General features: G+C 41.8%; 1 protein-coding gene across 3 annotated transcripts in view; it reads right to left on the bottom strand.

The window, feature by feature from the left end:
* Pcyt1b (phosphate cytidylyltransferase 1B, choline) overlaps positions 1-15,462 on the bottom strand; it is a 96,089-nt gene that overhangs the window by 14,960 nt on the left and 65,667 nt on the right. For all 3 annotated transcript variants that reach the window (XM_052170100.1, XM_052170098.1, XM_052170099.1), the window contains exons 4-6: positions 10,893-11,044; positions 8,290-8,368; positions 2,648-2,790 (exon numbers count right to left, since the gene is read on the bottom strand). In XM_052170100.1, the coding sequence (XP_052026060.1) occupies positions 2,648-2,790; positions 8,290-8,368; positions 10,893-11,044 (374 nt within the window). The remainder of the gene's footprint in view (positions 1-2,647; positions 2,791-8,289; positions 8,369-10,892; positions 11,045-15,462) is intronic.

Here is a 15,462-nt window from a genome sequence, read left to right as displayed (position 1 = left end):
CTCTTCTGGAACTTAAATCAAAGGATGTGTTGTATACAGAATGGCTGCTCAGAGCCTGGAAGTTGGTTTTACTGAGGTAGTATTAAAACCAGTAGAGTTACATTAAGTTGTATACTAACGGGGCTTAGGACCAATGTCATATTTTCCATGAGGGTAATTAAAGTACATTGGTTTCCTTGGACATAAAGAAAGCTTTATTTTGATTGTGTCTCTGGGTGATTAGAGAACTTATAGAATGGTATTGTTTATCTATGTTCCAGGAGTCCATATTGTGTTGGTCAAATCACTAATCACTTCTAAGCCTCACTTTTTTCATCAATAAAATGGGGATGGTAATCATTACTACCTCACAGGGTTGTTACAACAGTCAGGTAAGGTCATGCATCCAAATGTCTGGCTCAAAGCCTGACTTTTGCTCCCTGAATGTTAATTATCTTGTTATGAAGCACCACAGGCATTTATCTGTATTACCTGATAAACACGTTATCTAAACAAAAAAAAATAATATCACACTAAGGGTCTTCCCTTTTGAAATCTCAATATGTTCTCTAAAGGAGTCATAGGGTTGTTTTTTTTTTTTTTGACTATGTAGAATCAAGCTCATTTTGTACTTTAGAATTTTGTAAAATACCTCAAATATTATAAAACTAGGTCAAGATTCCATCATTTAGATATTCCAAAAGCATATTACAGCCCCAGCATGAGGCTGGATAGGAGCTGTGTGTGCTGCCACTGAGCTATATGTGCTGCAGGAAGGCGCTCTGACTTCTATCATTTGCAGTGTGGTCTGATGTGAGCTGTTTAATGTTCTAAGCTTTTGTCTTCTCACCTGTGCGTTGGATAGTGTCATCACACCCACCCTAGTAGGCTTATCACAAGAATTCAATGAGATGATGCAGTCAGAACACTTAGATGGGTATCTCGTTGGCTCTGGATAAGTGTTAGCTGTTGTCTTTACATCATGCTCTTTGATCTTTTGTTCAACACTGGAATGGCTATTTTGTTTAGTACTCAGTGACAGCACATAACAGTAGAGTGAGCACCGAGTTGGGAGATTTAGAGGGGTACCGCTACCTCCACCTCTCCCCCACCCTCCCTTGGCCTCATCTACTCTCTGGGCTCTGTTTTCCTTATCTCAAAGTCAAGGGACATGGATTGGATGACTGGTCCTCATCAGGTCTCTGCCACTTCTGAGGTTCTGTGATTCATTTACACGCCCATCCAACACATTCAATTTCCTCTCAGAGCTGCAGCCAGGCTTGTTGTCGGAGAAAGGCAGTAAGCACCCCCCCCCCCCACACACACACACACACACTGTCCTCACGGTTCCCTGAGCTAAGTGGCTTATCTAAAGACCATTTAAAGAGAGTGAGCAATAACTTTTGGAAATGGCTTGCTATGCTTGGATGGTTGACTGAATTCAATTTAAAAGAACAGACAGTTTAATTTATTGAAATAACCAGGGCTTTATTCTCTCTAAGATACCAAATCATCACGTTGGCTGAATTCTTTGTAGCCGCATGTTCGGGTGCCACTCGAACCCGGCATTTTCCATTTTGTTGCCTGGCTAGTACAAAGCTAGAAGGGCCCGGATCCCAACACTCCCTGCTTTATCAGGACAATAAATAATCACTGACTTACAATTAATGAGCCCCTCCTATTTTGAAGGTACCAATGATCAGCTGTGAAAGATGCTAGATAATTAAAGCTGCACATAATTATAAATGCCTACTTTTGCAGACAAATCCCCCTTTGAAAATACAGGATCTATTTGGGGGCTGGAATTCTGTATGCATAGAGAGTGTTTGTTTGGATCAAAATCGTGGGCTCCTTGGAAGCCTGGTAACCCCAGTTGTCCAGACTCACTAACATCACCCCCAACCATCCGGCTACTCTTTGCCTTGTAACAGCTTGTTTTGCTTGTTTTAAAGATTGTTTTAACAGTGCTCTATTATTAAACTAACAGCAGCTCTGTGGGAACAATAAGGTAGAAATACAAAAGGAAGCCAAAGGCTTCGGGCTTTATTTAAGCAGCTGTAATTTCTCTGGACAATAAAAAAAAATGGCTGTTAAGGTTTCTAATGAGCATCTGTAAGGCCTTAATAAAATGAAAATTGTAAAACGTTAAAACAAGAAAGCATTTTCTCTGGGCTTAGCATCTCATTGCTTCCGCCTGCCTTCCTTTCCTTTGAGAAGAAGACAGCACTTGCCTTTCCCCAAGAGGCAGATGTTCCAGAAAGCCTTTGCCACATCTGAAAACTAAAGAGGGAGTTTGGCGGGTGGGGAGGGAAGCTGCCTGTGCTCTGTGCCTGCCTCGTGCTGCCTCCTTGGACACTGTTTCCTCATTTGTAAATATAGAGCTCATTTGTGGTGCAGGGATGTTGGCTCGTGCCTGTGAACCCGACACTTGGGAAGCTGAAGCAGGCGGGTCGTGCTTTTGAGGATGTCCTGGGCAGTATGGTGAGACCCTTGCTCACAAACTAAAGCATGCCACTGGGCGATTTTTTAAAAATATGGATGATATGAGACAAGAACGAAAAGCACTAAGCGCATTGCACAGTGCACAGTAAACACAAGTCATGGTAACTATAGGCCTCATATAGGTGTGATATGGTGACCCCCAGAGTGTGTGGGGAGGCACACTTACGTTTATAAAGCTCACATTCAGCTCCTTGGCTGTGTACCCTCTCTGGAGATTACGCCGGGCATATACATCATAGTCACGGACAATTCTGGTGATGATGTCTGATGTTGAGATGCCCTCTGTTCTTTGTGTTGGAACAAACATGCCTGTCCAAGTAAGAATAAAAAGATTAAGGTAAAATTACAGTTCATCTACTTCCTTTAATGGTTCTTTTTTTTTTTTTTTTTTTTTTTTTGCCAGACAATACTGGAGCTTCACAGTAGGTCAGGGAGACTTTCTTTTCTGGCCTCAGCTGACTCTTCAGGCACAGTACACTTCCTTTACCGTAGCACTGTGCAGTCATCATGCCAGGTTTGGCCCAGGAGACCCCATCCACTCATCTGGCTCCTTACATTTGCCACTGCTCAGCTCTTCCCTCCTATCCTGGGTACCCATTTCTCGACCCCATCATCCACAGAGTTCTTCCTCACCCTCATTACTCCACCTTCAAGGCTGTACCACTGTGAAGTCTTTTCTGATCTTAACCTGAGAACCCACAGCATTCTGGACATAAAGGGATCTTCGGTTAACAACAACCAAAAAAAAAAAAAAAAAAAAGAGGTCTGATTACTGTCTCTGCACAGAAATAGACATGGTTTATATGGGGTCTTTTTAATTTTTGTTTTTTTTTTAAAAAAATAGAAATGGACATTTTGAATGCCGAAATGCCTCAATTGTTTTTGCATCGCCAGTGTGCAGATCAGTACACATGGAAGGTGCTGAGTGAATGCCAAGGCAATGCACAAGTGGATGAATAATAACTGAGTCAATGAATGAGTCAGATCACGGCTCCTCAGCCCTCCGGAAGTCTCTGTCCCATTATCCCCACAGGAAAGGGAGAAGAACGGCGCCTTTGTTGTCTCTATCTAAGGGTGAGTGTGCGATGTGCTAAGTGATTCGACCTCCTGTAGGAACAGTCTCCTCTGCATGGGGCTTTCACCACTCTTCATCTGGAATATGTGGGGAAGAGTAAAAAAATAAACAAGCACAAGGATGCCAACTTCCAGTGGCCCTATTAGATGTCCTAAGTCTTCAAAGACGTACTGGAGCATACCAGCAGCACAGGCTAGAAAGGGGTCACAGATGCCAAAAACAGTAAGAACTGTATTCATGCTCAAAATTCTGCTGTCAATAAAAATCATGTATCAGGCAGTTGAGATCTTTGTTGCCCAAATCATTCCAACCATGTAGAGATGTCCTGTAACAACAGCGACAGTAAAGCCGAAGGATACTGTGTTCTTTGTTTACACTAGGCTATTCAAACCTCTGAAGGTAAACAACTTGACCTTACTTTCCCTCAACTAAGAAGATAGCTAAACATGGTGATCTGGGCTCATTTGGGCCACTTTTCTACCCACAGCTGTCCATATGCAATCAATATATACTAACAAACCTGCTCCTCCAGTGCTTTGCTAATTCAACCTCTTTTCTTAATCTTTAGCCAAACCAGAACCATCTTATTCAAAGATGACACCAAGAGCTGTTCAGAGAAGGTGAAAGAATGTATCAGACTCCTGGACCCAGAATTTGAAATTCTAAGCAGTTATGAGCTGACTGGTATGGATGCTAGGAACCAAACCCAGGTCTTTTGCAAGAGTAGTATGCACTCTTCAACATACACAGCAAGACTCACCCTTCTTCTTAATGCAAGTCCTATGCCTACTCATTCCTCTTCATTGGCTTTCCACTGGGTTTAGAGTAAAGGCTTTAACTCGCCTCTGCTATGGCTTGCAGAATCCCCTTTCTGTGCTTCCTTTTAGACTTAGGCTCATCTCCCAGCCTCTCCTCTTAACTCTCAGCCAAGGCTCCTGTACTGGACAAGGGCTAGAACTGGTTTGCTTATAGTCTATGAAGGTGGGCCTATACTTAGCAACACAGGGCTTCTTCACTGTTCTGAAAACTATTGGCTCTCCTCTCTTGTCTGTCATAGTCTCTGTCTGCTTAACTCTTGCTCAGGTTTTGTGTCAAGGAAATTAAATCTCAACTCCCAAAGCAGGTCTTTCTATTTGTCAGCCCCAATGCTCTCTTCTTTCAAATATTGCAAGGTCTTTGGTGGAACACTTCCATCAGCATCCATCTTTCTTGTTTATAATCTATGAGAGATGGGGCCACACCCTTCTCGTTTTCTTCTACAATCTCAGCACCAGGTGACAAGCAGGCACTATCAGAACATTTGCTGAATGAATGACAAGACAAATATTGATGCTGAGCCTCCTTCCAAATCCAAGTCTCTCTTAATTTTTGTTTTGCTGCTCCAAAGTGTCCCTTTGGGACCTGTAAAAACATGTCACAGTTGGCCATTGGTGGTGCATGCCTTTAATTCCAGCACTTGGGAGGCAGAGGCAGGCAGGTTTCTGAGTTCGAGGCCAGCCTGGTCTACAGAGTGAGTTCCAGGACAGCCAGGACTACACAGAGAAACCCTGTCTCGAAAAAAACATAACAAAACAACAACAACAACAACAAAGGTGCCACGTGCACATTGACAGCATCAGCAGCAGGGTGGTACTCCTGATCTTAGAGACAGAACATCTGACTCCAGTCCATGCTCAGAGAACAGACACAGTTGGACTTGGCCACTAGGTCTGAAACTTCTTTGATCATCTTCTAAGGAGTGAAACCAAACACGGAAAAAAAACTAAATGGAAGGCAGGAATTCTAAGTGCACATGGATGCAAAGAGAATTCCAACTGGACCAAGCATGGGAGCAGGACTTTGGTAGGTGGTGGGTCCCTGGATGAGCCCAACTGAACACACCTGGGACAGCATACTCACCTTAATTGGAACAATTGAAAACTCTCTGGGGGAGAAATCCATCCCATCTTTCTTTGGGACTAATGAAATGTGAAGGTTCTTTAGTTATGATAGATTTTAGCAATTCACTTAGACACGGGAGACATGAGCTTGCCCTGTCTAAAGTCATAGACTTAGGTCTCTGTGGGCTGAGGAGTGGAAAGCAGATTTGGGACTGGGGGAATTTGCTTTGGCTGCTAGAGAGGTAGGTCTCTGAAAGAAGCCAAGCCCTCTGCTGACATAATGAGGCACCCAGCTTCCTCCAAATCCTAATTATTGCTCTGCTAAAAATATTCAGTAATGAGCATGATCAGAGAACCTTTTTTATCATGCTTTTCAGAATTGCAGCGTTTGGTTATGGAGCTATTTTAAGAAGCAGCAAAGCACATGTTAATAAAGCAACTTTCAACAGTAGTAGGCACTATCGGAATGATAATGAGTAACATGGGCCTTACAGTCTATTGCATCTCAGCTCCATCTTTCCATCCAGCTTTGCTAGAGGATTTTGACACTCGGTTCTGACAAACAGAGCACAAGGTTGCACAGCTTAATTTATACTCATGATATCGCTTGCTTCATTTAAAGTGAGTTTTTGACTTTCCAAATAAACTGTAGCGGATAAGAGCTGCACATGCGCGCTCAGGTCGTTTCTGAGACTCTCCCACAGGGACCACCCTGCAGCCTTCTCTATATGTAGCCCAACTGGATATGTACAGTGACTCTTCCTCCTGGTGAGGCATCAGTGGAACAGGTTCATGGACCATAAAGAAGCATCTATGTGCAAAAGAAGTCACATACCTTATTATTAGGCCTGCGCTTCCAGAGAAAACAAAATGCCACCTGATCCTTCATTTTAGAAAGTGAATTGTGGTGAAAGGTCACACTGGTATGTTGCCCATGTCCCATTGCATGGCCCCATAGGCAGCATTAATTGGACTCAGTGAACTGATTATATTTTTTAAAAGGAGAAGACATGAAAGTAGAAGGTGAGAGTATTGGGGGCAGGGCAGGCTTTAAAAGGCTGTAGAGATAATTTGGGTTGGCCATGGTCCACTTATATTGTATACATGTATATATCTCAAGGAATAAATTTTAAAAGCCCTATATTTTAGAAAGAGGAATACATACGCACAAAATAATAATATAGGAAAATAACTCATAAGATAACCACAGGGGCTGGAGAGATGGCTCAGTAGTTAAAAGCACTTATTGTTCTTCCAGAGGTCCTGAGTTCAAATCCCAGCAACCACATGGTGGCTCACAACTATCTGTAATGACATCTGACGCCCTCTTCTGGTGTGTCTGAAGACAGCTATAGTATACTTGTATAAATAAAATAAATAAATCAAGAGAATAAATAAAGGGAGAGAGGGTGGGGGGCAGAGAGAGAGAGAGAGAGAGAGAGAGAGAGAGAGAGAGAGAGAATTCTCTTGCCCTTGAATTTGGATTGGCCTCCTCAGTCACATGCTTATACTTAAAAGGTCATATAAATGATGGTGTGTGGCCTCCAAGGCTAGACCACAGGAATCCTTATGCCAGCTGTTAAATTTGCTTGCTCTTTAGACAGTTGCTCTCAGCCTTCATGCTGTGAGAAGCCCAGGCAACATGGAGACAATGTACTGGTGTCCAGTGACAAATACCCATGAGCACCTAGCTAACAGCTAACCAAAGCTGGCCACTAAGTATATAATCACAGAGCTCCAAGCCTTCAGAGGACTGAAGCGCCTATCAGCATCTAGACAGAACAATTTGAAAGCACCAAGCAAAAACTCTCAACTGATGGTAGAATGCTTGCCTATGGGAAGCTCTAAGGTTTGATCCCTAGTACTACATTAAAAACAAAACAAAAACAGGCATGGTGAATTATTCCTTGAATCCCAACTCTTGGGAAGCAAGGACAGGCCATCTCTGTGAGTTCCAGGCTAGCCAAATGTACATAGTAATGTCTAGGCCAGTCAGAGCTACAGAGTAAGAATCCGTTACAACAAAACAAAACAAAACAAAACAAAGGATAAAAGAAGCACTTGGTCAAGCCCTCTATTAAGACCCTGCCCCACAAAAATCATGAACAAAATCATCTTTTTAAAATAACTACCTTGCCGGGCGGTGGTGGCGCACGCCTGTAATCCCAGCACTCTGGGAGGCAGAGGCAGGTGGATTTCTGAGTTCGAGGCCAGCCTGGTCTACAGAGTGAGTTCCAGGACAGCCAGGGCTACACAGAGAAACCCTGTCTCGAAAAACCAAATCCAAAAAAAAAGAAAGAAATTCTTAAAATGACCTTGGGAGTCATATTGCTGCTACTCCTTTACTAGAGACTAACCCAGTAAGGAAACTACTACCAGACATAGCTAAGGAATTCTTAAGCAGAAATTCAATTAACGCTGGGGTCTCTGAGCTGAATGGTAATCCCAAAGCGACCTCTCTGCTGCTGTTCTTAGGGAAGGAAGAGTTGGCTTATGGCTCAGACCTTAAGAAGGTATTCATCCTCCATGCTGTAACCGTTAAGATGTAACTCACACATGGGTTTTCTCTTCCTCTAAGGTGTTTCTCAACTTCTCCGCAGCTTTCCAAGTGGACACATGTGGGATTTCTTCTTGAATTCTTTGCAAGCGAGGTTAGGACTAAACCATGTCAGGTCTCTGGTTCTTACCCAGTTCTCCTGAGTTCTAAGGGAGCTCCCTTGCGGAGGATGATACAGACCCAGCTGCTTGGGTGAGACTAGATATTCCAACAGTCCATCGGCACACGCTGCAGACCTAAGGCAGCTAGCTTTTCTGTTTGGCTGCGTGCTGTGGACAGGAGAATGAATGCCTCACCTGCTTCCTTGATATGCTTATAAACATCATCAGAACCGGCAGAGGAGTACGGAATGTCATCGTGAGCCACAAAATCAATCTATTGAAGAAAGAAACAAAGGACATTAGCACCAGCATGGGGAGGGGTGGGGTTACAGATTGGAGAGGGACTGTTGAGTCCTCCCCTCTACACCCCAGTGCCTTTTAAAATAAAGCAGTTGGAGAATGCTGGCCTCTAGGCGTAACAGTCATTACTGCATCAGAACAGCTATGACTGCTTGCAAGAGCCCTTCCAGGTCAGCCTCACAGAAAAAGGCCCTGTCATCTAGGTTATGACATCAACTCATCTGAACTTCCTCTCCAAGTCATCCTGCTATCAGGTGGGACCGTGCTCCTGAGATGATGAATTTTTATTGTCAACTTGATGAGATTTAGACTTGTCATGGGAACCTCTGGGCATGTCTCTGGGGCATGCCTGGGGAGTGGAGGGGTACAGTGATTTTTTCTGTTAGGTTAACGGAGTAGGAAGAGCCACCCTGAATATGGGTGGCACCATGCTATGGGCTACAGGAGAAAGTGAGCTGGGCACAGGCTTTCCTGGCTCTCGGCTTCCCGACTCTGGACGCCGTGTGATCCCCTGCATCTTGCTTCTGCTTCCACACACTCGTTATGGGGATGAACTATATCCCTGGAACATACAAAATGAACCCTTCCCTCCTTCCTCAAGCTGCTTCGGTGACATGTTTTGTCACAATGAGACAAGTACCTAATGTGCCTTCTCGAACAATTCCCCTGTAATCTTCAGGCCTGCCAAGCCTCTGCACTCCCCTGTTTCCTACTATACCGGGTAAATACATCTTACACACTGAGCTTCTATTCCGTCTCAAGAGCTGGCTTCATACTTTTATGCCTACCACTATTATATCTATATAAAAATTTCCATGATAATCTTCAATTCTAACATGTTTAAAATTTAAAAAATGTTTCTACTTCATATTTCAATTAATTTAGCAATGTCTACAACTTTACTCTTTAATTTTCCATGGAAATTATCAATTTTAACATGTTTTTCTATGTATCTCTTCTATTTTATCTGAAATATTTTCCATGTAAATCTTTAATTTTATCATAAAGTATTTTTACTTCCCTTTTCAATAAAAAATAAAAAATAAAATAAAAAGAGGTGGCTTAAATAAATAATTTAATTTGCCAGAGTATTATTCTGACCTACCACTTACAAGTTACAATACTCATTAACTGGACTCCTCAACCTCAATACAGGTGACAATAAGGGCTAGATAATTTGGGGGGACATATAGGCATCCTGTGCATTGGAAGACACTGAACAGCATCTCATACCTCCCCCCACTAGATGTCAGTGGCGGCTCCTAGCTAGGACAACCAAAATGTTTCCAGACATTGTCCTTTGGGGGTGGAAATCCAAGGGAGAATTGCTGGATTAAATGATAGGTAGCAGGGCTTAAAAATAGAAACTAGTACATAGTAAGTACTCGGTACATATTTTAGTGTTGTTGTTATTAATTCTAGCCTGCACATTCAGACTTAGTTCCCCCCATCTTCAATGCATAATAATAACCCAGGGTAGCCATGACACTGAACTCATTTTATATAATAGCAAAGTCCTTAGCACAGTGCTGGGCATATGGTAAATAATAAATGGCATTCATCATTGTCATTATTAGTATCCTCTAAACTGCCTGTCATGTGTTGAATATACAATATATGCTAAGTAAAAAAAGTGTGATTACTGGTAGTAAATCATATTGTAGTTTTTCCTCTTTTCTTTTCATTCTCACCAGGAAATTGTCTCCTCTGCTATTACCCATGCACATTTATCAGTGTTCTCTATTCTCTTCTGCATTGCGAATTTAAAAATAGAAAAGAAAATTCTTAGAACAGCTTAATCTTATTTTTTTGTACTGCTTATAAAAGGAAAGAATAGCTCCTAGCGTGGGGCTGGTAGGGAGATACAAAGGACATAATTTGATGCAGATCAAAAGAATGTCTCATGTTTTCAACTAATAAAAATCTTATGTCAGTAGGAATTTCAGAGTCACAAAATCAGAGATAGAAAGTTCTTTCTTTAAAGCCTCACCCCTGACCTTCCAGATAAGATGTGCATTCGTTTGTTTCGTGCCTAAGGATGCCCATGAGTCTGGGAGCACTAACAATAATGCTGGTGGCAGTAATAATAATGACAACCTTGGAACTCTTACCGTGGACCAGCCAGCTTTCCAAGGTTTTACTTGAATTCTTTCATTACCTCCTTTAAATGGTCCTACAATGATCCCACAAGGGGGACAGCAGTGTCATCCAATTTTATAGACAAAGTATCTTGAATTCAGTGTAGTTAAGAATCTTGCTGATGGCTCTCTAGTTAAAAGAGGGAGGCAGCATTTGGTCCTGGCTAGACTATCTCTAATACCTGCACTCCAGGCAAGGAGAAGACAGCAGTCCTTACTTTTGGGCAAAAGAGGCTGTTCCATCAAGTGATGCCACATGTTAGCCCCTAAAATTTCCCCTTTGAGGATCCCTGCTATCTTGGCTACAGAGCCAGAGTCCCTAATCCTGTTACAGGGAGAAGGCGCAAGAAAGAGAAGTACCTTGTGTTTTTCCAGAAACTCTGGAGTAAGAGTCCATGGTGCATCTCTGATGACTTCATCCACGTATCGACAGTGTCTGAGAGCTTCATATCTCTCTGCCTCGTTCATCACAGTAAAACCTTTGAATTTGTGAGTAAGGTCATCACTGCAAACTGAAAACAGGCAAAGATATTAAACACGGCTGCCACCCACTCTGTGGTAGACTTGGCTGCTTCAGCAAGATGGAAGGGGCATAGTTGCAGTCGGTGCTTGGCATCAGTGAACTCAGCTTTTTATAGAAAAAAAAGGATGAGGAGAGGAAAGCATACCTAAACGCACTAGGAATTCAGAGTTTCATTTTACTGTTAGCTATAGCTGTATTATTTTTTGAAGCTTTTATCAAAATTATTTTTGCACACTATCTAATGTGACTTTCCTAATTTTTTTCATCCTTCTAGCTCACCCTTTGTTATCTGTTGCTATTCAGAAATGAAATGACCAGATGAAACCAGATGAAGAGACAAAGGAAAAAGAGGGGGGGGGCATGAAGACTACATTGGACAAGGCTTGACTAATAAATATCGATTCCAATTCTTTCACATAATTATTGTACTTAGTAACCCAATTAGAAGACACACATACACACACACACACACACACACACAGACAGAGAGAGAGAGACAGAGAGATAGAGAAAGAGACAGAGACAGAGAGACAGACAGAGACAGACAGACAGAGACAGAGAAATGAGGGGTGAGAATCTACTGCCTTGAGAGGGATGCAGTGACTACACATTACACTACACAATGAAGAGGTGAGAGTTATAAAATAGAAGATCTGCTTGAACAGTGTTCAACCTTCCCATAACTTCCGGTCCTTTCGAGATCTCAGGTTCTAAAACCCTGAAGTGGGAATTTTACCCCTGGCCTTAGAAAGAAATGAGTATTTTATTTCTTGAAGACTTACTAAAAAGTATTTTAAAGTGAACTAAGCAAAAATCATACTTACTCGCCTATATTTTGATTGGCTAAGGCAGGTTTCCTAATGTTCCCTCTGTGCTAGGAAGAAAGGTCACTGTAAGTACTGTGTTTATTTCCCCAGGACCCGCTAAGCAGCTTGCTGAAATGGTCAGAGTTTCCCTCACTGCCTCATGCAAGGAGATTTTTTCCCTTTGAAGCATTATCTACACATAGTCAATTCTCTGATCTGGGACTAAACCATGTTCTAGACCCTGGGCCAAAGCTGGCCGCAGAGTAAGTGTCACCAACTGCCGTGGTCAGTAGTTCCAGAAAATACCCCTTCCCTTCGTGGCTACTTCATACATCTAATATTCAAATCATCATCAAAATTGCTTCAACAAAATTCAAAGGAGAAAGAAGGTCATTTATGGAAAGATTCCTTTGGCCTTGGTATTCTTGATCAAAGGATGTAAATTGTCAGGCTGGAGGAATGCGTATTGCATGGTGACCACTTAATGATAAAGCGTGGTCTTCTTTAAAATCACTAAAGCAGACTAACCACTCGCACAAACAAAAAAAGTTAAATCAGTAAGGTGACAGATACGTTATATGTATATAATTATTAATTTCTATATATGGATCAAAACATCACATTGTACCTGATAAATACACACAATTATTGTGTTAATGATAGTCATATGTCACTTAAAAACATGGTCAAGTTCTCAGAAATTCATTGCTAGTTCATTTTATGACTGAAAATACTGAAGCATGCATTTATTCAAACTTACATGATGCAGGTCAATAACTAGATGTTGCCTTGATGCAACCAAGAGATACAGTAAACACAAGATGCACAGGACTGCTGCCCATGTAAGATTGAATAATGCTCTACACTAAGCTATTTAAATAAGTAGGTATACTCTAAATTAACAATAGAAAATATAGTATAATCAGGGTTTGGTGGCACATACCTACAATCCCAGCATTAGAGAGGCTGAGGTAGGAGGATCATGAATTTGAGGCTAGCCTTGGATATATAACAAAACATTATTTCAAACACACAAAAAGGTATAATATAGTAAAACTATTTAAGCCAGTAAGATATCATTATCATTATCAAGTATCGCACACTGCCTATACTTGTAGACTGTAATTTTTTTGAGGTGAAGACTTACTATATAGCCCAGGCTGACCTTTAACTTGAGATCCTCTTGCTTCAACCTTTCAAATGTTAGAATTATAGGTGTACACAACCATGCTTGGTGTAGCTGTTTCATTTTCTGATGAACAGTACCTGGCCCATTGTTCTTTATTATTTTAAATAAATATGATAAAATTTTATCTATGTACACTTTGATAACACACATGCACATGAGTCTAAAGAATCTCTAGACACACATACACACAAATACCTGTATAGCTCCTATATATTTATATCTTCTGTAAATTCTTCCTATCTTCTATTGCTACAATTTAAATTATCAAAACTTCATCTGCATGGATGCATCATCCAAGGAACTTGTTAATTACAAAAATGTCTGAGTCAGACATGGTAGTGTGCACCTTTCGGCCCAGCACTCAAGGCTGAGGCAAAAGAATCTATTTGAGTTCCAGGCCAGCCTGGGATACATAGTAAATTCTAGCCCAACTAGGGCCTTATAGTGAGACCCTGCCTCAAACGAAGAAACTATGTGTGATCACTTATTTAGCTCACATTAACTCACAATGATCCTTTGGCTCCTGTTTCCATTTCTCTCTGTTTTTATGATCACAGCGGAGTCAATGGCAGTTTATCCAAACCACTTGCTTTCAATCACTTACAGTAGGCTGGCGTCAGAGCCATGCTACAACCTAGAAAACTTGTGCAGCTGAGCATGAAGCAGAGGAAGTAAGAAGCGGGTAGCAGACGTGTTACCGACCGACATCACTGCATCGCTTTGCAAGTGTTTGCGATTTTACAGCCCTTTGAATCAAACGGGGAAACAATTTCTATATTGATCAATGTTTTTAGTTTAAATAAAGAAGTCACCTTTTTTTTTTTTTGGTTTTTTGGATTTAGTTTTTTTGACACAGGGTTTCTCTGTGTAGCTCTGGCTGTCCTGGAACTCACTCTATAGATCAGGCTGGCCTCGAACTCAGAAATCCACCTGCCTCTGCCTCCCAGAGTGCTGGGATTACAGGCGTGCGCCACCACTGCCCGGCTGAAGTCACCCTTACGATGCTTCATTTCACCTGGAATGAAACCTGCTCTATAATGGCTGTATCTCTTGTAGCGTATCGCCATAGCTAAATGTGTCATGGAGTATTCTATATCTGGCCAGAATAACCTAGAGGTAACACCTTTTTAAATGGTAAAATAAATCTAATGAATATTTTTTAAAAAATAGAAAAGAAAATTTGCGTGTGTGTGTGTGTGTGTGTGTGTGTCTGTGTGTGTGTGTGTGTGTGTCTGTGTGTGTGTGTGTGTTGTGTGCGCGCATGTGTGTACTCTGCTCCTTGAGGCTTTGATTCAGTGGGTCTCAGGTGGGGTCCATACACCTGTCTTTGACAAACTTTATGGGTGCTTCTAATGCTTATAACATTTGTAAGTCCTCTGAGGCATAATATGAACAACTTGAGTAAAGAGACCTGCTTGTCTTTAAATCATCCATCATGGTCAAAAGCAGGAGAGGGTGTGGGACGGCAGCTAGTAGGGCCACAATGACTAGGTATTGATCCACTGATGGTATCAACTTTTGACTCCATAAATAGGAACCATTTATGGGCCACACTATTCTATTTCAAAACAGATCTAAGACTTTTAAAATGTTCTGGGACTTTAAGATACAACATCAAGAATCATATTGAGCCGGGCGGCGGTGGCGCACACCTTTTTTGGGGGGCAGAGGCAGGCGGATTTCTGAGTTTGAGGCTAGCCTGGTTTACAGAGTGAGTTCCAGGACAGCCAGGACTACACAGAGAAAATCTGTCTCAAAAAAATCAAAAAAAAATCATATTGAGTAGAAATGGATTTCAGATCTGTCCGATTTATATTTCAGACAGCACAAAACTAGGTCGAGCCCCCAGTCTCCGGCTTTTGGAATCTGCACCTGGGCAGTTTCATATGACTTTTACATGACTGAGATAATAGCCTCCTGATAGACTGCAAAGAAAACAAACATCCTGTTTACAGCAACACACGGCTCTTTTCATATTCCAGGAGTGACCTCAAGAAGCAGCTGAACATGCTGACCCATATTGTCTAAACATTAATTATGCCCAAAGCGGCATTGTTTTTCTTGAGTCTTGGCAAATGCACTCTGACAACCAGATGGAGAACTCTAAGCAGTGGTATTCCATGGATGAGTTCATTGTACTCTGGGAGCTCATGCTGTGGCTAAGCTATCCTGGCAACTTACTGTGCTCCAGAAGCACCCTGCTGGAGGAAAAAAATAGCATCGGACTTGAATTTTGGAACCCCAAACTCAGAATCTTTGTGTGTGTGTGTGTGTATGTGTGTGTGTTTTGGTTTTCAGGGTTTGGTTTTTAAAGACAGGTTCTCTTGGTGTTGCTTTGGCTGTCCTGAAACTCTCTCTGTAGATGGGCTAGCCTCAAACTCACAGAGATCCACCTGCCTCCAAGTGCTGAGA

Source organism: Apodemus sylvaticus, chromosome X (assembly GCF_947179515.1).
Source record: "Apodemus sylvaticus chromosome X, mApoSyl1.1, whole genome shotgun sequence".
Classification (NCBI taxonomy): Eukaryota; Metazoa; Chordata; class Mammalia; order Rodentia; family Muridae; genus Apodemus; species Apodemus sylvaticus.
This window is presented reverse-complemented; position numbering and strand designations above follow the sequence as displayed.